Source organism: Phocoena sinus, chromosome 14 (assembly GCF_008692025.1).
Source record: "Phocoena sinus isolate mPhoSin1 chromosome 14, mPhoSin1.pri, whole genome shotgun sequence".
Taxonomy (NCBI): domain Eukaryota; kingdom Metazoa; phylum Chordata; class Mammalia; order Artiodactyla; family Phocoenidae; genus Phocoena; species Phocoena sinus.
In genome coordinates, this window is record NC_045776.1 from 65,884,264 (window position 1) to 65,910,534 (window position 26,271).

Sequence of the window (26,271 nt, forward strand, 5' to 3'; positions counted from 1 at the left end):
CTGAGTTCCTCTCCTGACTCAGGGTAGAGTGATGAGCCTGGCATTGGAGGCTTAGGACCCAGGGGGCGCCTTTCAGCCGAGAGAAAAAAAAAACAAAACAAAAACCATCTCGCTGCAGCAAGCTGGCTGGGAAGCTCCCAGTTCTAAAGAGAGGCTGTTTACCAGAAGAGCATAACAAGTCTGACTGCAAGGCTGGGAACGGGAGGCAGAGCCGCCGCCAAGGGGACCCCGGTCGGACCCTGGTTGGTCAGTGATCTTTAGGACGAAGGAGGTGAGGATGCTGTTGGCCTGGCTGCAAACAATCCTCGTCGTCAGCAACATGCTCCTGGCAAAAGCCTATGGATCTGGAGGTGAGATTACTATCTTTCCTTTCTGCAGCAACTTAATGAAGCAGAAAGGGTAGAGCTCCCTATTTCCCAAGCAGGAAGGAAGATGACAGGAAACGAAGCTTTTAGCAGGTTCCTGTTGTCCCATGAAAGCCTTTTTTTTTTTCCCCCTTTCCCTGCCAGGAGCTTGCAGCTCCATCTTTGCCATTAAGAACAAAGGCAAGTAGCCACTTTCTCTTTCCTTTTCCTTGCCTGTGGCTCATGAGTGGATGGAACTTGGGGGTTCATCTCCCCTACTCCTAAGTACTGTTCTTTTCAGGGGCTTTGCACGGTGTCACCAGAGCGCAGGCCCTCCTCCCTTAGCCCCTTCCTGCGGCTCTCCTGCTGAGGCGAGTGGGAGTTTGGAGTCACATCCAGGCAGCGATGAGGCTGGTTCCCTCTGTCTGAAGCTCTCTTTTCCGTGACTGAATCAAGGTTTTTGTAGAATTCTCTTGGGAGGGAGTGTTGCCTGTGGAAGTGTGGCCACATCCGCAGAGAAGGGAACACAAGAGTTTATGTAACACGGAACGACAACACAGGGATGGATTTCGGGTCCGGCTGCCCACCGACCGAAAACTCCCATCGTCTCCAGAGAGAGACCTGAACCCAGGGCTCCCCAGCACCCTCCTGCAAACTGGCCCCAAGTTCCAGAGCAACAACCCCTTGGGTTGTGCAGTGCTTTCCGGCTTACGAAAGAGAAAGAAAAGAAAAAAAGCTAATACTGAGCGTTGGGGGCCGGGCACCGGGCACCGGGCACCGGCTGGGGGCTCTTCACGCGCTCTCCCTCCCTTCTCTTTCCGGCCTCACAACCCTGCGAGGCAGACGGGGTTTTCCACGTGAGGGCAGCGTCTCCCAGCTGGGGTGGGCCCGGGCTCCCCTGCCCGCCACTCAGTGTCCTGGCCGGGGGACTCCTCTTCCTCACAGGCTGCTTCTGGGACAACGGCCACCTGTACCGGGCTGACCAGCCGTCTCCCGCACCGGGCCTCCTCTGTCTCAACTGGCTGGACGCGCAGAGCGGCCCGGTATCTGCCCCCGAGTCGGGTGAGTGCCTGTCCCGGGAGGCGGGCCTCGGGCGGGCGGGCGGCGGCTGCGTCCCGGCCCCGGCCCATGGCGCCTTCTTTCCCCTCCCAGGCGCCGGCAACCATAGCTACTGCCGGAACCCGGACCAGGACCCACGTGGGCCCTGGTGCTACGTCAGCGGCGAGGCCGGGGCTCCCGAGAAGCGGCCTTGCAAGGACCTGCGCTGCCCAGGTACCCGCCCGGGACCCCGCGCCCAGTGGGGGCCAGAGAGCCGGCAGTGCACGTGCGGCCGCGCGACGCCGGCCGGCCCCGCTCCGCCCCGCCCCGCCCCGCGCCGTCCGATTGGCCAGGGCTGTCTCCAGGCCGCGGGGCCCGAAGCCCATTGGTCAGCGCCGCCGCCTGGAATGAGCTCATCCTCCGCGAGCGCCTAGTAAACAACCGTGGGCCGCGAGGCCCGGCCCCTCGGCCGAGCTCCCTGACCCATGGGGGAGCCGCAGAGTCGCGCGTCCACGCCCTTAGTGAGACCTTGGGCGTTTACGGACCTCTTGTGGAGCGTCTGCTGTGTGCTAGGCACTCAGCTTACAGCACCCCCGCCATCCCTAAGAACCAGTTTGGGGGATCTGAGCCTCAAAGAGAAGTTCAGCGATTTACCAAAGGCAGTGGCAGGGTCCAGGTTTGAATCCAAGTTTCTTAGACTCCATAGTGCATACTTGTGGCTCCCGGCGCAGCAAAACGATTCTCTAGGATTAAATGGGATATGTAAACATATAACATAGGGATATGTAAACATATAACATAGGGATTGGCATAAAGCTTGGGCTCAACAAACCTGAGCTGCTCAGAGGAGTCATGGATTGTTTCCTGGCATAGAGGGGGGACCCCTGGATGAGGTGACAGCTGAGCTGGACCTTGGAAGATGGCAAGGATTTGAGCATATGAAGACGTGGGAGGCAGGAGAGGCCCTTTCTCATAGCCTTCCCCTCACCTTGGCCTCGTCCCAGCTATGGTGCAGCCCTTAGGCCTGGTCTTGCCCCTAGGTCTTGAAATAAGTGCGTTCTAAGGTGGGCCCCCTTGTCTCCCCCCAAACTCAAGGCACTTTCTGATGAGAGCTGTTTCCCACTTCACCTCCAGAGACCACTTTCCAGGGCCTGCCAACCTCTACAACAGAAACCGAGGAGGTGTCTGAAGTGCCAGGAGGAGATGAGGTGCAGGTGTTTGCTCCTGCCAACACCCTGCCTGCCCAGAGCGAGGCCGCTGCCGTGCAGCCAGTGATTGGGATCAGCCAGCGGGTGCGGGTGAACTCCAAGGAGAAAAAGGACCTGGGAACCCTGGGTATGACTGCCCACCCCTGTCCTTGTGGGATTTATTGAGAAATATTTGCTGATTATCTGGAGTGGAGATAATGGTATACCTTGTGTCCTGTCCTTGGCAGGCTACGTGCTGGGCGTTACCATGATGGTGATCATCATTGGCATTGGAGCTGGCATCGTCCTCGGTTACACCTACAAGAGGTCAGTAGCTTCTCTTCTGGGCTCTCTGAGAGAGGAGAGGAAGGTCCACAAAGTCAAAGCAGACTCCTTTGTGGCATTCTTACCCATAAAGGAAGTGAGGTGTTGGAAGAGGAAAACCAGCTCAAGATGTAGAGACTTGGTTCTAGTCTTTACCAGGTGACCTTGGACAAACCCTTTCCTTTGGTGCCTTTACTCCTCACCCCAAAGCCTCCTGAGGTAGGGGTTCTTGTTCCCCATTTTACAAGTGAGGAAGCCTTCATCAGAAAGGTGAAGTAAGCTTGCTCAAGGTTATACTGCCTGCGAGTGGCTGGATTCAAACCCAGCTCTTTTGACACCACATTCCCTGCTGTCTAATCCAGCATGCCTGGTGTGGAAGTGAGTGGCCCTGCAGAAATCAGGCTGGGCTCTCATTGCAGGGACCCTGAGATTGAATTCTTTCTGTGAGTTATAAAATTCTGCTACTAGAAAAAGTTCCCAGCCACTGCTTTTGCAGTTGGGGCTTGAATGTCCTGAGCCATAAGCAGTGGGATCTCCTTTAGGACAGGAGGAAGGAAATGAGTAAGAGGATAGGGAGTCTGTAAGCTACTCTACACCACATATGAGAAAGCCAGAGAGGCTACCTGGGAAACTCAGGGACATGACCTGTGGCTGGGACGGCAGAAGGAGGAATGCTTATTTTGAGAGGTCCCCTGAGATGCCATGTGGAAAAGGGTCTCAAAGCCAGTGACGGATGCATGATGATAAGCCAGAGTTATGCCCATTTTTACAGCACTGGCTAACTCTGGGAAAATTATTTGCAAAATCTTGGGCAAAATCAGGGGATTTGACTTCTAGTCCAGAGTATGTGTGATGTTTCTTTTCTATGGTCTGGGAAGGCTTCCTATAAGGGAAGTGATGTGGTGGCCTGCATTTTCCAGTGGTGAAGACCACGTCTGAGCCCACAGCCCCAGTGGGTCACCCAGCATTAAATAAACTGAGGTGTCCTTAGGGCAATGTAGTCAGCCTCCTCATTTTACAGATGGAAAAGGGGAGGTGTTGGGTAAGAATAATAACAACAATAGCAGCAGTAGCGAACATTTACCAGAGGCCAGGCACTGCTTCAAATGATACGCACACTTTAACTCAATCCTCGCAATCACCCCTTATGAGGTAAATGCTGTTATTATCCCCAGTTTACAGATTAGGAAACTGAGGCAAGAGAGGATGTGTACCTTGCTTGAGGTCACACACCTAGCATTTGGTGGAGTTAAGTCTTAGCCCTGCCACTAACTAGCGATCTGTGTGACTCTGGGCAAGTTGCTTCTGTTTGCTACTCCAGGGCACTGCTGTAGCTGAGGCATGCGACTGCCTGGCACATAGTAAGTGGTCAGTAAACCATAGCTATTTTTCTTTTCTGTAAAATGTGGGTACTGCACTAGCACTTTCTGGGCCCCAATGCTTCTCTGATGGTCTGTGATTCAGGAAGCACAGGTTCAGAGAGGGGAGGTATTGACCTGAGAGTGTCTCCTGACTCCCAGTGCAAGGTTGCTGCCCTCAGTGGGAGGGTTGACGTGGCAGGTCCAGGGGCACCTGCTTGTCATTTCACAGAGTCAGAGGAAATGATGGGGAGACCCTGGTTATAGTTCGTAGTCAGACCCAAACTGTTGGCTGAGTCTAGCTGTTGAAATATTTCCTCCTTCTTCAGCCACTGGATAGCAGTTGGCTCTCCTCCAATCCTGTGACAGTGTCCAGGCCTCCAGGTGCGTGAACTGACTGCTAAACGTCCTTAATTGCAAGCTCAGTTCTTAGGCCCAATGAGGAAGCCAAGCCTTTTTCTTCTAGATTTGTTCCTTCAGGCTGTCACAGGATTGCCCCAAGGCCTTGTGTTTACTTTCCTGTAAACTCAGGGCGAGGCACCAAGTCACCAGACTCCCCGTCACTAACCATCGGACCACCCCTTCCCTCGGCAAAAGTGCTCTGAGCACAGACTGTACAACAGGAAACCGCATGTGGGCTGGAGGCAAGCTCTCAGCCCCCATCTCTCCCCAGAGTCAGAAAACAGTGTTCTGGAAAGCGCTGTTGAGCGCAGGTCCTGCTGCTTCCCTGCGCCTCCGTTTCTTGTTTCTTGTCTGTTCAGTGGGGCTGTATCCCCACTCCACACACACACATACCCACCCCAGATTACCATTAAGTATTACGTGTAAACAGTAGAACACCAATCAGGTTAAATAACCACTAGCTGCCAGCATTTATTGCACGCTTTCTTAATAAGCGAGGCCCCACTGAATGCCCTTCCCTGATGATCACGCCCAAGCCTCAGGACCACACTAGAAGGACCACTTTTACACCGTTTTACAGTGAGGAGCTGAGAGCCAGGGAAGTTAAGTGCTGTGTCTAAGCTACACAGCCAATAAGGTGTGTCTAAGGATTAGCCAGTATCTCCCAAAAGTCCAGCGAGGCCCAGGAACTTCATACCAATTTGCATTGGATTGCATAGGACAGTAGGAAAAATTGGAACTTTCAAAATAAAATAGCTGGGTTTAAAAGTTAGAAGAACCAGGATCTAGTTCTGGAACACCCAGTTCTGGGTGTGACAGTGGACAAGTCATTTACCTTCTCTGATTTCCTCATATGTAAAATAGGGGCAGGAGGTTAGTGATGATACTCCCAGCTCTAACGTTGCCTAAAAAAAGACGATATTACCTGGTGGTGGCTGCAGGCAGTACTGAGTTCAAATCCCAAATGCACCATTTGCTTGAATAAATGATTAAACCTATGTGCATCTGCCTTCCCATCTCTGAAACAGAGATCCTAATAGATGCCACATAGGTTTGTTGTGAGGGTGAAATTAGTGTAGTTTGGGCAGACAGTTGGTGTTCCTAACCTTAGCTGCCTTGAGGAACTTGTCCTGAGCAGCAGTGTGGCACAGCACTGCTTCTGACTGAGAAGGGAGCAGTGGCTCAGAGTTACATAATAATTTGAAGGAACCCGTGTTACCTGAAGGAGGTCTCGGGTGCTTCCAATCACCCCCCCAAAGAGGATGTCAGACACAGGCAGCAGCTCCGTCCACACCTGCTCTCTCTGGCCAGCCCAGCTCCCGGTCCTGGCCCCAGAGCAGTCAGGATAGAATTACTGCAGGCCATGAGCCCCCCTATCCCCCTGCCCACAAAGGCCAGGGAGAGAGCTTTCCCCTGGCCGGGAGGGGCAGGCAGGTACCAGGCTTCCTCTCAAGGGAGGCAGGGCAGCAAGTGGGGGCGGTGAGGGCTCAGCCTGGCGGATCTTTGTCCTGGTTGTCTGGGCCACGAGGTTCAGGTGGCCAGTCTGCAGCTCCCTGCCCCTGCCACTGCCCCTGCAGCGTCTGTGCTCTGGCTCTGGAGGGAGTATTTATTTTCTGATACAAAGGCAAGGGAAAAACTGTAAGTCAACACCACTCTGCCTGCTTAAGAGAGGAGCTGAGTCAGTGAATAAGTCTTTTGTTCTTTCTTGGCTGCCAGACAACAGCCTGGCTGCCCCCCCTACCCCCAAAAGGTGGTGAGAAGGGGCTGAACTGCCTGGTGGTCAGTGCAGCAGGCCTGCTGGCCTCTCTCAGACCTCAGAAGGGGCTGGGGGCAGCCTCCACACCTCCAGGATTCACAGGCACCATTAACAGGAGGCACGTGGGGTTGGGTGTGTTTTGAGGCTTCTAAATGGAAGAGACTGTCATCCAGATGAGTCCCAGCACCTGCTTCCTTCATTACCCTTGGCTGCTCTTCCAGCCCGGCTCTGCCCCATTAATCCAAATTGATTTTTCCCCGCTAAAGCAGCAGTACCCAACCGTTTTGGCACCAGGGACCGGATTCATGGAAGACAGTTTTTCCATGGACGGGGGTGGAGGGGGGGGCCATGGTTCAGGCGGTAATGCGAGCGATGGGGAGCGGCAGATGAAGCTTCGGCTCATTTGCCCGCCGCTCACCTCCTGCTGTGTGGCCCAGTTCCTAACAGGCCACAGACCGATACCAGTCCACGGCCTGGGGGTTGGGGACCCCACCCCTGCCCTAAAGACTTGTGTATGATGCAGCCTGACCATTATCAACGGCTCGGCTGACCACAGCTGGATGCTTGATAAAGGAGGTAGCTGAGGAAAGCAGGGCTTTGGAGTCAGACTCCAAAGCCTCACTTTCTTCTATAAAATGTGGGTGATATTTGCAGTCTTGCAAAGTTGGGTGGAAAGTGAACAAATATGGTACATGTATAAAGTGTGTGGCATCCAGTAGGTGCATAGGTAGCTCTTCTCATGTTGGATGATGGGAAGGCCATTTCCGGGCACCTTAGTGGGTCCTCAGGAAGCATGAGTTCCTGCTTTCCCTCTTCCTCCAGCCCCGTAGATTTTGAAATTCAGGCCTGGCCCAAGACTCCTGGCAGATACTCTCCTTCTTTTGTAAATGGCCTTTTGGTCTTCTGCTGGCTTGGGGGCTCCCTTAATAAAATTAAACCGAGACCTTCCAAGTTTCTCCCTACATGGGCAGACTTGAAGAATCTAGCATTTTGTTTTATTACATAGGTAGGTGTTTTCTTCGATGCGGCGGCAGCTGTAACCAATGGGCAGTGCCCAGGGGCAAAGTGAATCTCAGGCTGTGAGTGGGGATGCACTTGGTCCAGACAGCCCTGTCCTCATGGCCCTCCATGGCCCCTCTGGGTGCTCTGGGAGGTCCTCTGCTGTGGGGGTTGGTGGTGTCCAGTACAGAGCCTGATGAGGATGGGTAGGAGCTGCAGGCTTACACATTCAGAAACTCGGCCACCCAGGGTGAGTCAGGGAGATGAGCTTACAGGTTTGCCTTCTGTGACCTTACAGTGAGAAATAGGGAGTCAGGGCACATGTCATGTGTGGGATCTCACAGAATGTTAGGGTCCGTGTAGGTTAACAAGTCCAACTCCCTGTTTTACAGATGATGAAATGAAGGCCCCAAGAGAAGGGGAGTGGCTGAGGTCACACAAATAATACTCACCTTGGCTGGTCAGTAGGAGAGTTCCCTTGGGAACCCAGATTAAGATAACGTTGCTTGGTGAGTCAAGTCGTTTTCAGGGCAAATCATAACAGCCTCCTATGAGTTTTACAGCAGTTCCACTGTTTTTGAAATGCTTTTCCATCCATTATCTTATTTGGAGGCAGATATTATCCCCATTTCACAGATGAAGAAACCAAGGCTCCCCGAGGCCAAGTGTCACACAGCCAAGGCTGGGCTGCTCCAAGTACAGACAACTGGTTTATTTAAAGACAGTTGTGAGGTACCTGTGCCAGCTTTTCCCTGTCCAGCCCCTGCTGTTTTCTCAGTGTTACTCTCCAGTCTCTGGACACTTTTGTCATCGCACCTCACGTGGTGATGGCTGTGTAATCCATCTGATCTCGGCCGTCTCCCCAGGGAGTCTGAAGCAGGCCTGTGTTGCTGCACCAAGCCATCCATTGGCTACTTGTTTCAAGGCCTTTTTGGGGTGGGCTCCTTCCAGAAAGATTTCCTCTGACAGCTGAGCCCACGTATCTAGTTGCTGTGTCAGACGATGCTGACCTGCGTGCTGGTGGCTGGTTCTGGTGTGCAGTGTGCTAGGCACACACCAAGCCCTTTGGCTTGCAGTGGGGGTGGCCTGGTCCCATGGGGTGGGCAGAACATGTGCAGCTGGAAGACGGTGTGTGAGTCTCTGCCCCACTGTTTCTTTGAGGGTGGCCCTGATCGGGTCAGAACTTCTGTTGAGCATCAGCCTGAGTCTGACAGACTTGGGTTTGAGCCCACCATGTCATTCGGAGAGTTCAGTTTCTCTGGACTTATTTCCTCATCTATAAAATGAATGATAAGACCCAATTGTTAGGGTTCTGAATGAAGTGAGATAACGCTCGTAAAGCTCTTAGCATGGAGCGAGCACTTCATGTGAGTGAAATGGGCAATATCAGGGCCTGATTGTGTCACTGAGCACCATGAGAATTGGAAAGCGTGTGAAAACTCAGGGTCCCATGGTCATTGTCTCCCATTGACCTGAGCAGCCCTCAGAGTCCTTTTTGGCCCCTGCATGGTCCCTGTTTCTAGCCAGGGCTCACAGCTTCTGGAAATTTTGGATAAGATGTCACAGAACAGGATGGTAAGGTCAGTTTTCTGGACAATTTTATAGGTGAGGGCTGAAAATTCTCTGGGTCTTGTGGCACCTTGGGCTGAAAAAGCAAAACTCCACCTTGCTTTAAGAGTCTCTTTCCTACACAGTATCTTCATTGAGCCCCACTGCAGCTGTGTGAGGTTCATGCAGATGAGGTTTAGGGGCTCCTTGCTGAGTTAAGGCAGTCTGGCAGAACAGAAATCTAGGCCATGAGCCACTGACTGGCTGTGACCATGGCCAGCCCCTGCCCCTGCTGGGCCTCAAGATGCCACCTTAGGAGCAGAGCCATGCAGGAGGCACAGCCTGAACGCTTCCCTCTTCTCCTGCCAGGGGCAAGGACCTGAAAGAGCAGCATGAGCGAAAGGTGTGTGAGAGGGAGATGCAACGAATCACCCTGCCCTTGTCTGCCTTCACCAACCCCAACTGTGAGATCGTGGATGAGAAGACCATTGTGGTCCACGCCAGCCAGACTCCAGTTGACCTTCAGGAGGGCAGTGCCCCCCTCATGGGCCAGGCGGGCACTCCAGGCGCCTGAGCCCCCCATGATGGGCAGGAGCCCATGCAGACAGTGGTGCAGGACCGCCTACCCACCTACAGCTGGGAGGATCTACACTTTTTGTTGTGGTTAAAAACCCCCACTTATTTTTTTGGTTTGTTTTTGGTGAATCCTAAGACAAGCAGGTGGTACTGTGGGCTGAGGGTGAGGCTGGGTGGGGTCCTACCAATGCTGTTTCTCCATCCCATGGAGCAGGATTTTGCCCGTGGATGGAGGCAGCGGCAGTCCCCACAGCAGTGCTGCCAACAGGGCCTTCCAGTGCCCCGGAACTGAACCAGGGATGGACAGGGAGCTTCCCCAGCTCCTCTGTGCTTTATTGTCCAAGATGGCCTCAGCCTCTGCCTCCCCATGTGTTCTCCTTGGGCTTGAGTGGTGCACACCGTTATTCACAGTTCAGGTCGTGTAGGTTGAGAGGCGGTGTTTAAAAAAGATATTTAGTTTTTTAAATATTTGGGATGCAATTCCCTGCAGACATCTGAGAAATGGAAATAAGTCTGTACGAAAGTCAGAACTGTGGGTTGAGAACGGGATCTAGGCGGGGGGGCTGCTGGCAGTGATGTGCCTTGACAACCGTGGGCTGGGCCCAGGGACTCTTCCTGTTTTGAAAGGAAAGGAAGGGAAGAATCACACTGAACATTCCACTTAGGAAGAGGGTAAAGAAGTATCTGCAGCTGCCTCCGGCCACAGGACCCCAGTGGACCTGGGGTGTCCCAGACGGTCTCTCTTTGGGGTGGACAATGACCTTTCATTCTTCAGGGGTGAGACAGCAGCCAGCTAACCTACGGGAATGACACTGTGGGTGAGGCCTTGTGAACTGCTTCTGAGAGGTTAACCTGGAAACCCACTCGGAGGCAGGGTGATGGAGGGGGCTTCAGGACTTGGCGCCTGCCTCGGCCCAAATCTGCAGGTGGCTCTGTAGCCTCCAGGCCAGCGCCTTCCTGTGGGGTCAATAGGGCGAGGGCCACGACCCCTAACTTGTAAAATAATCACAGAACCATTGAGGGACCTTAGGGTTCCCGAAGCCTTTTGGACAGAGGGGCCAGAAGTGGAAACTGACATTCAGGGTCACAGAGGAAGCTACCAGCACGGCCAGCCCTGAGGCCCTAATATCACGCTCGGAGGCCTTAGCACTGCTTTCCGTCCACAGAGCTTCCTTCCCAAAGCCCTGCCACTGCCTCACATGGAGAGGGGTTAGTGGGGCCCAGTCTCTCCGGCAGGCTGTTCCTGGAAGTGATTTGCTGAGGGGACCTAGGCCTCAGGGGGTCCCTTGTTGGTAGAGATGCAGAAGAGAACATTACTGGTTTCTACTTTTCTATAAAAGCATTTCTCTGTGTACATGTTTTATATACCTCATTCTGACACCTGCCTATAAAGTGCAGGAAATTGCTCTGCATTTGACTTATATAAATTAAAAAAAAAAAAGACGACTCCATATTGCCAAGTTTTTGTGGGGTATCAGGACCCTCCTCCCCAAAGTTGGGAAGTTTTTGGTTACCTTGTCAACACCTGCACGGCAAGCTCTGGCTCTCTGTCCTTCACTCGGGCCCTGCACCTAGGAGGCAGCAGCAGCTGGATGGTTGGGAACTGCAGCCTGCGTGTTTGGGCGTCACAATCAGGAGCTTTTCAGGTCGAAGTTGCAGGAAAGAGGGTATGTGGCATCCCAAAGGAGGCTGGTCACTGCAAATCCTCTCCCCGTCAGCATTCTTTCCGAGGTGGAGATAGTTAAAACGAACATCCAGGCAGCCCCTGGCAGGGGCTGGAGACGGGGTGGTGGGTGGTGGTGCTGTAGCAGCCGAAGGAGGGATAGGTGTGCAGATGGGGGAGGAGTCTCCGGGCTCCCAGGAGCAGCTCTGGGCTGTGGAAGGTCCCTGCGGGGGTGGTTCCTAGGGCTCCAGAAGCTACCAATGGGAGTTCGTTGGGCTTTTTAGCAGGGACTTAGCAGTAGGTTCTTAGCCTCTAGGAACACTTAGGGTGACCTCTGCCCATACTCAGACACTGCTCTGTACTTCTAGAAGCAAGGGGCACCCTAAAGCATCAGTTTTTCCAGGAAGCAGATCCTGCCCTTCAGTTGGACTCCAGCTTTTGGAGAAATCACCTTTGGGTATGTGGATGCCTAGTGTGCCCGGGATCCTACAAGCCAGATCGCAACATCTTGCCCAGCCATCACCCTCCACGACAGACCCCATGTGCAGAAGCAAGAAACAGGTCTCCCCCTGAGTACTTGCAGGGAAACACCAGGGGTAGGGGTGACTTGCATGCATTTCTTCCCTTAATGAAGGTGGCACCCAGCCCTGCAGAGGACTCCAGGATAGCCTGGCTATGGGAGCGCACGGATGTCAGAGGGCGGCAGCATATGGCCCTGAAGGGATGACTCAGGCAGGAGGTGGGAGTCAGACCTGCTGCAAGGCCGGGGCTGCCTCAGGTGGGTCATGCATGTTCTCTGGAGCGGCTGGTGTCTGTGTAAGGAGGGGAATCAGAGGTGGGGGCACGAGAAGTCCCTGCCGTGGGGTCAAAGTGGCCAGCACACCCTCCACGTGCATCTCCCTGAACCAGGCCGCAAGTCACTCTCTCACTCTCAGCACGGTCGGTTATGTTAACTGCTTAATTTATTTGGTCTGCTTGATGGCCCCGCTTGGGCCCACTCCCCCACACTTGTGGGGACCACTGAGGCACCACCAGCCACACAATGCTGGCCTTCCCGCTGCCAGGAGCCCAGGGCTCGACCCTACAGCAAACCTGCACACTCCACACTTAAGTATGGTCTAGACAGCAAGGAAACTCTGGCCAGAGGTGACATCTAGTCCCACAACTCATCAGGTCTATGTACAGCGTTTCACATAACACCCCACAGATATAACAAGATAGTCTGAACAGCAACCGTTCTCCTGCATCACTCCCACCCACCTCCTCCCCCCACCCAATATAACCACCATCGCAGTAAGATCCCAAACCCACTCCTAATCTGTTAAATATGGTGCAAGGTCCCACTTATGGGGAGGCAAATCTACTTGTATTCAAGACCCCCACCCCAGCTCTGGAAGCCAGGGTAGAGGGTGTCCCCTGGGCTTTTCAGCACCCACAGCTGTGAGCTGTGGCTCAGGTGGCTGGGGCCAGGAGCTCATGAGCTGGGCCAGCCAACATGGGAGGTAGAAGCCAGAGAGCCCGGCTCGGGGAGATGTCCCCCCCAGCACTTCCGCTCTGGGACTCTGCCACCACATCTTGCCACCCAAGCTGCTGCCTGGATCAGGCACAGTGAGGGGTGAGCAACGGCTGCCACGAGGACAAGGCTGGGAGACTGCTGAGATTCCCAGCACCCCGCCCCATACACTGGGCCTGCGACCAGCCACACTGTCCTCCAGAACCCACCTAGCAAAGTCCCAGGCTCCTGAGGTGCCTACCAGGGTGTGAGTGACAGCAGCCAGGATACTAGAGCTTTCTAGCGGGCAGGGCCTCTTTCCTTCCAGCCCCAGCCTTTTCCTGCACTTGTGGCTGACTGCTTGTGGGAGGCAGAAAGGAAGTTCCCAGCCAGTCTCCAGCCGCTCAGTTTGAGAACACGGGGGGAGGCTCCCCCTCGAGCTGATGTGGCCCCTGGGCCCGGGAGGTGAACAGAAACCAGCCCTTCCCCTGACTCCTGGCCGGACACACTACAACCCGACTAAGGGACCCTTCAAAACCTACTCCCTTGACCCTGCCCAGGGGAGGGCAAGATGTGGCGTGGAAGGGGGTAGCACCACTGTCACTTCATATCCTTGGATGGCCGCTCACTCTGCCACGCTCTCATGAGAAGTCCTTCTGCACCAGCTGGATCAGAGGCTTCAGAGCCCACAGGCAGGTGCACCTGGGATCCTGCCCAGCAGGTCCAGGTCACAATGATTAGTGTAAGCAAGAGCCTCCCTGAATCCACTGCCAGGGAGTTCCCGAGTGGTCATGAGTAACAGATTCCTCCTGGCACGGGGACCAGGCTTTTTTTTTGTTTGTTAGTTTGTTTTCTTCTTCACAGCTTTCAGGCGAGTGTTGGATTTACAGACAGTAACCAGGCCCCAGAACCTGTGGAGGTGGCTTCCCCGGTGCTGCACCCGCTCGCCTCCTGGGGAGGTAGTAGGGATGGCTGGTTCTGCTTCTAAACAAGCTGCCAATCCACAGGAAGCGCGGAAGGCCCTGCCCACAGCAGGGATGGGGCGCAGAGGGGGCAGTGCTGGCTGTGGAATGCCCCCCCGCAGGGGGCTGGGCCGGGGCTAGGGGGGAGAGTCCCGGGTCAGGCCATATTGCACTGTCACTGTGTGGTCCAGCTCCTCCAGCTCTGCAGGCAGTGGGATGCCCAGGTCCCCAAGGTACAGGGAGAGGGCCTCAAAGGAGTCCTCCAGTTTGGAGAATGCTGGTCTAGAAAGAAAAGGAGTTGGAGACAGGTGAGATACAGGGGTGGTGGCGGGGGGAGAGAAAGGGTGGCACAGAAGGCACCCAGGCCTGTGGCTCCACTGCTTCCTGGGTGTCTGACCTTGGGCAAGCCCCTTGACCTTGGTGTACCTCTGTGGGAAACAGGGGTCATGTAACTGTGTAGGATGTTGCTGTAAAGATGAGAGATAATAACACTGAGAGAAGGCTGGTCTGGCAGCTCAAAAAAAGCAAGTCCAGGAGAAAAAATGCCCATCCCACGTCTTGGAGAAAATGCAACCATCACAGGTGGGACTGGACTAAGTACCCTTTTAAAGATCCTTTCCAGTCCTCAGACTGTTTCCACATCAATGGATCTGCCCCGGGAGGGGCATTTCATAGACTCTGGTAGCCCTTCCCAAGGAGTAAAGCAAACGCCTGGCTCCTAGTGCCCTGGAGACAGCTCAGCTGCCCTGGAACCTGACACCTCAGGCTTACTCTCCCGCCTCCTCCTTGATTCTGCTTAGATATCTTGTCACCTTCTTGGCAAGGCCTACTCTGTATAACTTGCACCCTAAACAATCCTCTTTCCTCGGCTTGACCCCTTTTTCCGTAGCATCTGTCACTTCCTCATATGCAACACAGTTTGTCATATCTATTGTTTATCACTCCCCCTTGTTAGAATGTGAGTCCTCGGAGGGCAGGCCCCTTGGTTTTGCTCACTGCAGCATCCCAGAGCTTACGAACACAGCGTCTGGCACGTGGTAGGCACTCAGTAATATTGTCTGAATTAAACAGACATTTACAATGACTGAGAAGGGATATTAGCAAACGAATATTGTGTGGCTTAACATTTTCTCCTCATGCTCTTGTTCTGGTGTGACTGAAGGATTTTGGTCCTTTGGTCCATGAAGGAACAAGATTCAGAGCCTCCCACCAGCAAATCCCAAGTCTAAAGTGGATCTTCGGAAATCATTTAAAAATAAAGGTTGGGGGCTTCCCTGGTGGCACAGCAGTTGAGAGTCCGCCTGCCAATGCAGGGGACATGGGTTCGAGCCCTGATCTGGGAAGATCCCACATGCCGCAGAGCAACTGGGCCTGTAAGCCACAACTACTGAGCCTGCGCGTCTGGAGCCTGTGCTCCACAACAAGAGAGGCCACGACAGTGAGAGGCCCGTGCACCGCGATGAAGAATGGCCCCCGCTTGCTGCAACTAGAGAAAGCCCTTGCACAGAAATGAAGACCCAACACAGTCAAAAATAAAAATAAATAAATTAAAAGAAGGCTCAACATTAAAAAAAAATAATAAAAATAAAAAAACAAAATCAACGTAACTATTTAAAAAAAATAAAAAAATAAAAATAAAGGTTATGTGCCAACTGGTTATCTTGGGGGGCATGGAGCTGGGGAGTGGGGAGTGCTGAGGGGCACACTGCTCAGGAGATTACAGAAAACGTATACTTCCTGTCCTATATATTTTGGTAATGTTTGAATTTGTTTTTTAAAAGAAACATAATTTTTGATAGCAGAAGCACAAAGGTTCTAGTTTTCTAATGCACAAACTTAAAAAGACTCAGAATAACTTTGGTAATAATGAAAGCTATAACCTGAGAAGAATAAAGGTAATTTAAAAAGATTTCCTTAAAGGAAGAAAATGGCTAAACGCATAAAGATGCTCACAGTAGTAACACCTATTGTAAGGAGAAACTGGAAAAACCTGAACATCTACATTATGTATATTATGTGTTCATACAGTCTCCTAGTGAATTCCGTAGTCAACAAAAATGATAATCTGGAATACTGGGTAGTGACAAAATGCAGAGCAAAATGTAAAACTTTTCTCTATTTGACATTATAAATGTACAAAACATATGTATTTGGACATGGACTTGGGAATATGGACACATGGAGACACTTATGCTGTTAGCATGGTGTAGGTTTGGGTGAATTTCCTGCTGTTAAAGTTTCTTTTAACAGCTGTCTCTGGGTTACATCCAGGTCACTAGCTACGATACCCTCGTCTCCCGTCCCCTCGACTGGCATGTCAGGGTTGTCAGGTGGCTTCGGTGGTCGACAGCCATCCTCGAACTCAAGGCTTTTGCCACCCCAGTTCCTGGGAAGGGCTTGGAGATGGCTGAAGGCAGGGGCGAGCATCCCAGGACCATGCGGGTTGGCAGACAGGAGCGGATACCAACCTGCTCTCAGGCTCCAGTCCACAGCAGATGGCGGCCAGGGGGAAGAAGGCTGGGGGGCAGTCCGTGGGGACAAACTTCTCCCAGAAGAGCTTCACGTTGAGGCCGAAGTCCAGTGTTCGGGGCAGGCAATCAGGATCTGCATACACCTGCCCGATGATCTGCAGGTGGGAAGACAGTAGTCAGGAATGGGCTGCTGGTGTGCAGCCGCATGGCAGGGGTGGGCCATGCTGGTGTGTGGACAGGACAGGAAGGATGGTCAGAAGAGGGAGGTAAAAACCGTGCTTGGAGGGCTCCACCTCCCCCGTTTCTCCAAATCTTGCTAATCCAGACTTGTCTCTCAACTGAGAGTGTGGTTACTGAGGAGGGTTTGGAAGAGGCCTCACTGCAGCAGAAGCACAATATTCCCAACTGGCCTCTGGGGGGGGCAGCTTCCACCCACCCGACCCTGCCCTGCTCTGTACCCTTCTGTCTGTGTCCCCTGACAGAGTTTAGGCCCTGAGAAGGTTGGCGCTGGGTCTGATTCAAGTCTGAAACCCTTTGGCGCCAGACCAGTGCTTTGTACGCAGTAGGTGCTCAAGTGATCTCTGTTAGAGAACAATATTTTTAAAAACCTTCCTTCATTATTCCAACCGTCCCTCTTGTCTCCTCTACCACATCTCACTCCGTGGGAAGCACAGAAGCCTTTGAATGTATGTACTCGACTCAGTGCTTCAAGACAGACTGAGCTAAGCTCCTGAGGGCAGGACTCTTTCCGTGACTCACTCTGCACCCCACAGAGCCCAGCGCTGTGCCACACGGGCCAGCGCTTCTGGAGTGTCTGCTGCTCCTTGTTGGGCTGAGGGTGGGGGCAGCACGAGTGCCTGGGGAAGGTGGCACAGAGGGAAAGGCTACATCTGGCCCAAGAGCTAGAAGGACAACCTGCTGCCCTTCCTGGTGAAGTTTCATGTCCCGCCCACCCCCTTACTGGCCATGTGACCAAGAGCAAGCCACTGCCCCTTTCTGAGCCTCAGCTTCCTCACCTGAATAAGCCCGGCCCAATCCTTCTCATGGCACCAATGAGACTCGAAGGTGTCAACAGATCTGTGATAAACTACACAACCCTCCACTGTTGTTGATTTTATGGCAAGCTACTCATCTTAGGAGGAGGAGGAGCCCCAGTTCTGACTAGGGGGCCGAGCTGCTGGGCCTGCTGCCTCAGTCCCGGCCTCCATGCAGGAGCTCACCTCACAGAGGACAATCCCAAAAGAGAAGACATCCACGGTCTCATCGTAGCTCTTTCCTTGGGGAACACAGGAGAGCAGGCTATTAGGTTTAGTCCCTTCTCTGCTCTGCACTGAGTCTAGAGCCAGGTCAGGCCACAGCCAAGAAACAGGGTTAGAATAGGTTCTGTGGGGATGCCCCAAAGGCTGCCCTGGATAGACACCATCTGAAAATCACCTTTCCTCAGTCCTGGGTGGGCTGCCTTGGAGAAATCTTGTGAAACAACACTGCCCAGGATGAAACTGCATGGGATAGTGAAAGAGAATTGGACCAGGGTTCATATGGACCCTGACACTGCCTGCTGTGTGTTCCTGGGCAGATTCCTGAACCTCTCTGGGCTGCAGACTCCAGAAAGGGTGTATTGGACCATTTCTGAGGCCTCACAGCCCTGTGTGGTTCAAGAATCCAATGAGCATCTCTGGCTGGTTAGAGCATTATCCACAAGGGGGCGCCACACTTCAGTTCTCAGCACAGAGAGAGAAGAAAAGGCAAACAGCCTGAGCTCTCAGCTACCCTTGGTGCTCAAAAGCCACAGTCAGACCGCAGCGTGGGCCCAGAATGGGGCACTGGCCAGCTCGCAGGACTGAGCTCAGGGAGGGAGGGGTTTATGAGGTCCAGCCTGGCAGGGGATAAAAACCATCTAGCCCTCAGCTCTGGGTACCTGGCCTTACACTTCACAGGCCTCCCCTGAAGCCCCCAGGGCTCTGCTGAGAGATGCGGCCCCACCTCCCCTCTGGGGCGTCAGGACTCACCATTCAGCATCTCAGGGGCCATCCAGTAGGGGTTTCCCACCACCGTGTAGCGTTTCTTGCGGTCACTCTTGCGCAAGGTACGCTTCTTGGTGGTGGCCTTCTCCACTGGGGGCTTCTTCCTCTCCTCGACTATGAGCCGTGACAGCCCAAAGTCTGCCACCACCACGGTCTTGTCCTGGGAGGACAAGGGCCAGGTTAGCACCTGGTGGGGACATCCCCAAAAGCAGCCACTGGGAAGGGGAGAAAAGGAGTGTAGCAAAGGGGTGTCTTAGCGAATGGGGCTCGGCGTTTGTTTTTTCAGTGTCTGCTCTCTGCACAGATCAGGTTCCCCAGGCCTGGGGGTGTTCTCAGCAGAGGTGCTGGAGCCTGGAGGGGTAAGGCTATGGGACCCGGAGAGTGGAACTCAGAGGCAGGACAGAGGATTTCTTTTGTTTTGTGTTTTTCTCATCCTGCCTTGTTCCCAGAAAGATTTAAGGCCATGGCTAGAACCAGGATAAGACAGAAAAAGACAAGGTGGAGGCATTCACTGGGGGGATGTAGGGGAGATAAGCTCTTCAAACAGCTACAAGGCAGTCATGTGGAAAAGGGATTAAGACTGTTTGGTGTAAGTCCAGAGGGCACAGCCAGGGCCAGTAAGTGGACACCCAGGAAGCCACACTGGAAGTCAACAGGAGTAGTAACATTGTAACAGCCAAAGCTGACCAGCAAGGGGGACGGAGGCTGGCCCCAAACCAGTCACTGTGAATTTACTAGCTCTGTGGCCTCGGGCTGAGGCTTCAGGTGCCAAGGCTGTAAAACTGGGTCCTCAGTGAGTTGCTTTCACCATCACAGGGCAAAACCAGGAAAAGCGACAGGGCTCTATGTACAGTTAAGGAACTTCTCAAGTCCCTTTTAACCAAAGGATTTCAAAGCTGCTACTGGGAGGAGGTGGGATTCGTCGGCATGTGTTAGGAAGCCCCTGGAAGACAGAGGAGGGCATTGGAGGCAGCAGGAGGGGCAAGACAGGAGCCCTAGGTGATACCTCTGGTCTAAAGCAATAGGGGACAGTCTCCCTGGTGACAAGGAGGCCAGGAGGACCGCCCTGGGGAGGCCCAGAGTGGTGGGACATACCAGCTTGATGAGGCAGTTGTGCGAGTTCAGATCCCGGTGGATGATACACATCGAATGCAAATAGGCCTGGAACAGAAGTATGAGCTGAGGCCAATGGGCAGTTAATCAACCAGATGGTGACTGTGAAACTGGGGGCCACAGAACCTGCTCTTCTCCCAGGTCATCTCCACCCAGCTTCGGAACCAACCCGGACTCCAGAGCCCTCCTGCTGTCACTCCCTTGTCCCACCAACAACAGAAAGCCAAAGGCTGCCGGGGCTTCCCCTCTCCCTGATGCCATCTCCTGCCCATCCTCTGTTCACTGACCCAACCCAGTGGATGCTCTCTCAAGTCTCCGACTCCACTGGGCCCTGGCCCTTGCAAGCCTCCATCCCCTCTACCCACTTTACTTAGATGCCCCACCTGGGTGCATTGCTCCTGCCCCTTCACACCCTCACCCTCACCCCAGTCTCTGGCTTCAGCCACTCTGGATCCTTCCTGCTGTGAAAGGGCAAGTGGCCTCCTCCTGGTCCAGCTGGCTCTGTGCTCCCAACATCCCCCTCCCCTGAGACTCAGCACCCTCCCCGCTCCCTGTGGTCTAGTGGTGAGGATTCGGTGCTCTCACTGACCTCTCCCTCTTCCTATCCAAATGTTTCCAAACTGGTCTCTACTTGCTATTTCCCCCCTCCAGGCCTCCACCAATGGCTCTTGTCATCCTGGAGCCACTTCCTTTTCCTTCCCTTCCCCAGCAAGAGTGGAAGGAGCCACCGCCCAGCCCCCTGCAGCCCCCACAGCACTACTTCCGGCCCCTGGGCTCCTGGAGCTGCTCACAGGCCCAGGGAGCTCTTCCTGACCTGCCTGCCACCCCTCCTCCGAGGCTGCCCATGCCTCTCCCGAGACACCTGCCCTCGAGACGCCTGCCTTTTCCTTCCGGCCTCCTCAATGTCAGCGCCTCTCAAAGCCACCTTCTCTTCACTGCTGACCCCCACGAACCACCAGCACATCAGCCTCAGGAGATGCCTATCCTATCCTAGCTCTTCCCAAACCCTTTTCCCGACCATCATTCCCCCGCCCCCGCCCCCGGCAGTCTGGTAGACCACACCACTGTTCTTCTAGGCACCTCAAGGCGCCCTGGGCCCACCTCCCCCGACCCCTGCTCCCTCACTACCAACCAGTCTCCATTCTGACTCCACCCTGCCTCCCAGTCTCCTGGTCCCACAGCCCCACTGTAATTCAGAAACCTGAAAGGTTTCATGACTCCCAACCCAGGTCTCCCTGCCCTGAGTTCTCCCAACTCCCCGCCAACCTACTGACCACATCAGAGTCACCTTCAAAACAGCACAGCTCTGGTCACGAAATGTTCTTGCTGAAAAATCTTATATGTGTGTCTTTTTGGCTTCCTAAATAAAGTCTGGACTCCTTAGCTTAAACGCAGGGATTTTAATGTCCCCCCTGTCTAATACTGTCTTCATGGACCCCACATAGAACAGCAGGCATTAAAATCTCGGGCTTGGGGGTCAGACCAACTGACCCAAGCTCCTAGCTCCGTCCCTGTGTAGTTCAGCTTCTCATCTGGAACCAGGGCTGTCATGAGAGGTGCTAGTCCCTCAGCTCAGTGCCCGGCTTGGAGAAAGCACTCGGCAGTTGTCACTGTCCCCATCGCTGTGACTGGCACCATTCTTTCCCAGTGAAATAGACTATTTCCTCCTCTCTCCTCCCAGCTCTTTGCTGCTCTCATCACCCCAACCTTGGGGCCTCTCTGCCAAGAGGAACTTTCATGCAATTCTGACCCATCCTTCAGGGCTCAACTAGAACACAATTCCCAATTCTCTGATTTCCTGGGCAGTGAGGTTCTCTGCTTTCTCTAAGGGCCCTCAGCACCTGGATGCCCCTGTGACAGCAGGGCCAGGCCGCCTCGTGCTAGTTTGCTTCTCCAGTTCGCCTTGCCCATACCCTGTTTGCTCTTGAAGATTGGGAATTCTTTGAGAGTAGAGTTGTAAGTTGAGAACAGCCAGCTGTGGGCAATTTTCACTGGCACAGAGAGAAGCTTGATAAACAGGTGCTGAAGGACCCAGCCCATGCAGGCTGCCCAGGACAGGGTCTCTGCCTTTCAGTGCCTGCCCGCCATCCCTGCACCTCTCCTGACCCCCCACTCCCAATACCCCTGCTCCGCTGGCAGGGCTGTTGGCAGGACTCACCATTCCAGAGGCGATGCCTTTGGCAAAGCTGACCTTCTGATGCCAGGGGAACGGGTCCTACAGGATGGAGGAATGCCCATCAGAGGCTTCTGGGCCCTGTCCCACTTGTGGTCCGGGCCCCGTGGGTCAACATGATCTGCCAGCAAACCCTCCCTGCCTGTGCCCAGTCCCACCCAGCACGGCCCTTTGTAGGCAAAGCAGTGGGCCTCTCTGGCCATCATGGTTCCAGAGTAAGTGGTGACAGAGGTGTCCCACAGACAACCCACCAAGGCTCTTGGGAACTTTGGGGGTGGCACGCTCACCACGCTGCGCAGAAAGTCCTTCAGCGTGCCCCCCTCGATGTACTCCGTCAGCAGGTTCAGCTTCTTGTCCTTGTATAGCACGCCAATGAACTTGAGCACGTTGGGGTGGTCCAGGCTGCGCATCACCTTCACCTGAAGGAGGGGAGGCCAAGGAGGGCGGGTGGTTTCTTTCTCACCCCTTCCCTCCAGGGAGTCAGCTTGACAAATGTGACCTGCATCTCCCACCTCCTATCTCATGTGCTGTGGAAGAAGGCCCCAGGTGGATGGGGATGGCCTCCCAGGCCTCACCCCTGGGAGCCTGCCTTTCTAGGAGCTGCATCGGGGGAACTGGAGTAGGAGGACCCAAGGTCTGGAGGGCAGCACCCAGTGGAGCAACGGAGAGAGGTGGGAGAACCGTGTCAACATTCAAGGTGCCAGGCTCCCCGGGCACGGCGTTCAGGTGGGTCACAGCATTGAGCTGCACTGAACTGGTCTGTGTTCATGTCCATCACCCCACACTCCACGAGCTCCTCTGAACCACATCTCGCGGTACCTAGCTCATGCTGTCTTTAGTGTTTGTTGCACAAATAATTATGCTGTAATTTAGAGAGGGCAGGGATGTTCCTCTAAATGATTTTTTCTACCTTAAGAAAGTGACTCCAAACTAAGTTTCCTCTTGAAATCTTTTTTTTTTTGGTGCCAAAAGCCGGGATTGAAATCATTATTTAGTAACAACTTCCGTCTTCCAACACTGACATCAAACTCCTAACCGCCACACTCCCCTTCTTACCTCAGTCAGAAAAGTCTTCTGTGTCTCCTCGTCACACCGAATCAACTCCTTCATGACCATCACTTTGCCAGTGGCTTTGTGTGTCACCTAAAAGGAGGGTGACTGTTACTGGTGCAGAGACCAGAGGTGGTTCTGGGGAACTGTGTGAAAATCGATGTAACTGGCCATCCCATCCCCTGGAGGACACACTGAAGTAACCGGATAAAACTGACAGAGCTCATGTGTAGAACACACAGCATGGACCCCGGGGGACTAAGAGGGGAGCACACCCTCCCCACTGGAGAGCTGGGCATGCACAAAGGAGAAGCAAGAATCCAGAAAAGGGACATGTGGGAGGAGGCGGTGGGGTGGGGGTGGGGGGGTGGGGCTGCTGCCAAGCCAAGCAGGGTTTCTGGTCACCTGACACAGAAGCATGTCCCCTGGGGGAAAAGGAGTCTAGGGGCAGGAGGGTCAGTGCCACAGACATGCACCAGGGAGCTGGGTGGGTTGGGAGTGAGCTCTCCAGCCCCAATGCCCCGAAGGCTGAGACACATGGCTTACCTGACCCCCCCCTCCCAGCTCTCAGCAGAGGAGGAGGAGAGAAAGAGAGGTTAGTCCCCGAGACTGTTCAGCAGGGAGGCAGGAGCCACTCCCAGCACCGAGGCCTCTGGGCACCTAAAGACACCCACTGACTGGAGGCGGGAGGGCCACGGGAGAGCTCGTCCCCACCCGGGGCTCCAGGTCCACCAAGCTCACTTCAGCAGCAATGCTGCCCTTCGGTGGCCTGGGAGGGCAGGGGTGCGGCCCTCACACCATCACCTCCAGCCAGGAGTGAGGTCTGGTATCCTGCAGGGCGTCGGGGAGGCCATGTGATAAGAAATCCCCAAAAGGAGGTGAGAGGGCTGGGGGGCAGAGAGGTGGCACAGCTGCCACCAGTGCTCACCTTGATGGCCTGCCCAAAGAAGCCCTTTCCCAGGACCTCCCCGTGGATCAGGTCACATGGCCGGAAGATCTGCTGCGAGTAGCTGCTGGAACAGCGGAGGGATTCTGAGCGGCTGATGTCACGGCTGAGCAGGAGGGGCTCCTTTGGGGAGCTGGGGCCAGGGGACTTGGAGATGCTGTTACTGCGCCTGAGGATGAGGAAGGATGAGGGTAGGGACAGGGCAGTCCTCAGAGACCCGCCAGGAACGCCTAGAGGCAGGAACCTCAGGTCCGCCCTGTCTGTTCCAATGTCTGTAGTTAGGATGCTGTGATGCGGGAGGGGACTCTAACATCAGACAGATGTGTCATCTAGGGGCTGCAGACATCTGCAGCCCATTTAAGCATGGTAAAATCACATTAAAAGTGGGAATCCTAAGTATCTCTCACCCGGAACGATGGATTAGACTCTACTAGCTGACAGCACTGTTGATGGAAGTCCACCGCCTTCCATGCCTGCTTGATTTAAGCCCTGACTGGCTTAGAGCGACAGCCTAGTACCACCCCAAACAAGCAAACGGGATTTCGGATATTTTGCCCATCTCCGTAGTACCCATCTGCATTTCCCGAATTTTAAAATAATAAGTGTGTATGATTTTTAGAGCAATAAAGCCACTATGTTTATGACATTTTTTTTTTTTTGGCCACGCCTCACAGCTTGTGGGATCTTAGTTCACCAACCAGGGATTGAACCCGGGCCCCCAGCAGTGAAAGCTCGGAGTCCTAACCACTGGACCGCCAGGGTTCCCTGTCCCTTCTTGAAAACCTAAAACAACTTTAATTCACCTCTTGCTTTCTAGTTTTCAACGTCTTTACACTTATAAACCCTATCTGTGCCCCTTCTCCAGCCTCTGAGCCCCACGCTTCCCCCACAGGCCATGCTATCCTTTGGGGTCCAGCACTGCTGCCTCCTGTCCAGCTCAGTTCAGTGGACAGAGCCTGACCCTCTGGTTTCTAGGGAAACCTGGCAGACAGCTGGGTCCCGGCTATGAACTGTGATCCCTGAGGCGGGGGAACTGGGTCAGCACAATCCTCATAGCCCGTCCCTGGCCAGCTGGTTCCCTTCCTAACTCTGCTGGCCTCTGAGAGCCGGCTCCACCTCGTCTGAGGGCCGGCATGCGACAGCGCAGAGCCGGGGTGGGAAGTGGCACCTCAGGGAGCGTCTCCTCAGTGTCCCTTCCAGATTCTCCTTGGTGTCCAGGGGGATGAGGGTGTCCGAGTGTCTGGCATTGTGCATGTGGGGAGAGAGCCGTGCATCCAGCCGCAGCTGGTCCAGGCGCTGGGAGACGGGGTCATGTTCAATCAAGAGCTGAAGCGTCTGGCTCGTCTGGCTAATTGCATCTTCTACCTGTGGCCAAGAGCAGTGTAAGGCTGGCTCCACAGGCTGTCCCACTGCAGGCCACCCACCGTCAGCCCAGATGACCCAAGCCCAGTGTGGCCTCCAGCTGCCACTAGCCACACAGTGCCCTCTGACAGTCTGGCAGGCCATCCCTGCTGCCCTGGTAACGTGCCAGGCTGACACAGGAGGTCACTAGTGGTCACAGGCTCACTGGCAAGACAAAGAGATAGACTGGGGGTAGGAAAAGGTAAAGGCCATGGCCTGATCTCCCAGAGGGTCTGTTCTGTGTCCCACTCCCACAGGACACACTGTACCTCTTCCACTCGGAGTGTGCGGACGGGGGTCCCATTGATCTCCAGGATGCGGTCCCCAGGGTGGATGGCATTGCGGTTGTTGGGACTGATGTGCATCCGATTGACCCTGGGCCAGACAGGAGTTGAGGCGGGGTGAAGGCATCTTTAAAAAGTGTCTGACCAATTTCTCTTGTGCAGGGATGGCTCACCAGGCCCCAGGCCCCTACTGGCCCCCAAGGCCCAGGCCACTCACAGTGAAAGGCCACACCTTTCACAGGGTGCCCCGTCTCAGTAAAGGGCACCCCCACTCACCCAGAGGCCTCAGCCAGAAACTTGGACGGCACCGTCCCCATGTGGGGTTCCCTCACTGCCCCCCAACCCTCACCATCCTGAAGAATCCTCCATCACCATAGTGACCAACATCCCTTGCCTGGATCTTGCATCAGCCTCTTAGCTGGTCTCTGCACCTCTAGGCCTGCTCCTCTCTCGTCCCACTTCCACGGCAGCCATCCTTCTAAAATGCTCACCTGGTTGTGTCACCTAGTTGCTTAAATCCCTCAATAGACCTGCTGAGTCTCCATAATCCAGGCCCTCCATGACTTAACAGACCCCCTCTGGCTACTCCCAACCACTCAATCTACACCAGACACAGCCACAGACTCCCACCTCAGCCCTGAACACAGTTCTAGGCTTAGAGCAGACTTCACCTCACTCCCCCAACCCCAGGACCTCCCCGCTCTGCTGTGAGCACCCAGTGCCCAGCACACAGTAAGTGCACAGTCACCGTCTGCAGGGTTGGCAGACACAGTGCCTCATTACTGTTATTAGGCAGACAGACTCTTCCCCCATCTGGTCGCTGGCCTGGACCTAGGATGGAGTCTTAACCTCTTTCTCCTCCTTCCTCCATTCACTCACTCAACCAACGAAACAATAATCCATGCACACCCACAATGTGCCAGGCACTGTTCCAGGCCCTGGACATGCAGCATTGAACAAGACTAAGTTCCAGAAGGAACTCATGAGGAGGACACATGATAAACAAACATAACCAAGGCAGATAATTTCAAAGAGCAAACATGATCTGAAACTTGACACGTGAAAGGTGAGCAATTCTGGCGTTAAGTATCTGGTGGGGAGGAACCTAGGCAGGGAGAACAGTAAGTGCCAAGGCCCAGGCACGGTGACAGTACAGTGAG

The 26,271-nt window shown here is 54.3% G+C and overlaps 2 protein-coding genes across 10 annotated transcripts in view; one reads left to right on the forward strand and one right to left on the reverse strand.

The window, feature by feature from the left end:
• The first annotated feature begins 133 nt into the window (after positions 1–133).
• On the forward strand, positions 134–12,000 carry PIK3IP1 (phosphoinositide-3-kinase interacting protein 1). Of its 2 annotated transcripts, none has more exons than XM_032654419.1 (6): positions 134–350; positions 1,290–1,406; positions 1,497–1,616; positions 2,517–2,717; positions 2,818–2,896; positions 9,326–10,975. In XM_032654419.1, exons 1-6 carry the CDS (start codon positions 278–280, stop codon positions 9,528–9,530), a joined length of 795 nt encoding a protein of 264 aa, XP_032510310.1. In that variant the 5' UTR covers positions 134–277; the 3' UTR covers positions 9,531–10,975. The 2 variants fall into 2 exon arrangements, with proteins under 2 accessions (XP_032510310.1, XP_032510311.1); XM_032654420.1 differs by lacking the exon at positions 9,326–10,975 and adding an exon at positions 11,830–12,000 and having other exon boundaries at positions 145–350.
• A 139-nt stretch (positions 12,001–12,139) lies between these two features.
• The window catches only part of LOC116765143 (E3 ubiquitin-protein ligase RNF185), an 88,196-nt gene continuing 74,064 nt past the window's right edge, over positions 12,140–26,271 (reverse strand). For all 8 annotated transcript variants that reach the window (XM_032654403.1, XM_032654404.1, XM_032654407.1 and 5 more), the window contains 11 exons: positions 25,097–25,202; positions 24,595–24,791; positions 23,409–23,595; positions 22,487–22,573; positions 21,718–21,849; positions 21,416–21,472; positions 19,240–19,305; positions 18,130–18,304; positions 17,341–17,396; positions 16,118–16,275; positions 12,140–13,931 (listed from right to left, as the gene is read on the reverse strand). In XM_032654403.1, coding sequence (XP_032510294.1) covers positions 13,787–13,931; positions 16,118–16,275; positions 17,341–17,396; positions 18,130–18,304; positions 19,240–19,305; positions 21,416–21,472; positions 21,718–21,849; positions 22,487–22,573; positions 23,409–23,595; positions 24,595–24,791; positions 25,097–25,202 — 1,366 coding nt within the window. In that variant the 3' untranslated portion in view covers positions 12,140–13,786. The remainder of the gene's footprint in view (positions 13,932–16,117; positions 16,276–17,340; positions 17,397–18,129; positions 18,305–19,239; positions 19,306–21,415; positions 21,473–21,717; positions 21,850–22,486; positions 22,574–23,408; positions 23,596–24,594; positions 24,792–25,096; positions 25,203–26,271) is intronic.

What these genes read in the sequence shown, in the direction of transcription:
- PIK3IP1 (XM_032654419.1), top strand. Translation starts at nt 278, where the DNA reads ATGCTGTTGGCCTGGCTGCAAACAATCCTCGTCGTCAGCAACATGCTC. An exon ending in AAAAGCCTATGGATCTGGAG is followed by an intron (nt 351 to 1,289) that starts GTGAGATTACTA and finishes TCTTCCTCACAG; the next exon opens with GCTGCTTCTGGGACAACGGC. An exon ending in AAAGGACCTGGGAACCCTGG is followed by an intron (nt 2,718 to 2,817) that starts GTATGACTGCCC and finishes TGTCCTTGGCAG; the next exon opens with GCTACGTGCTGGGCGTTACC.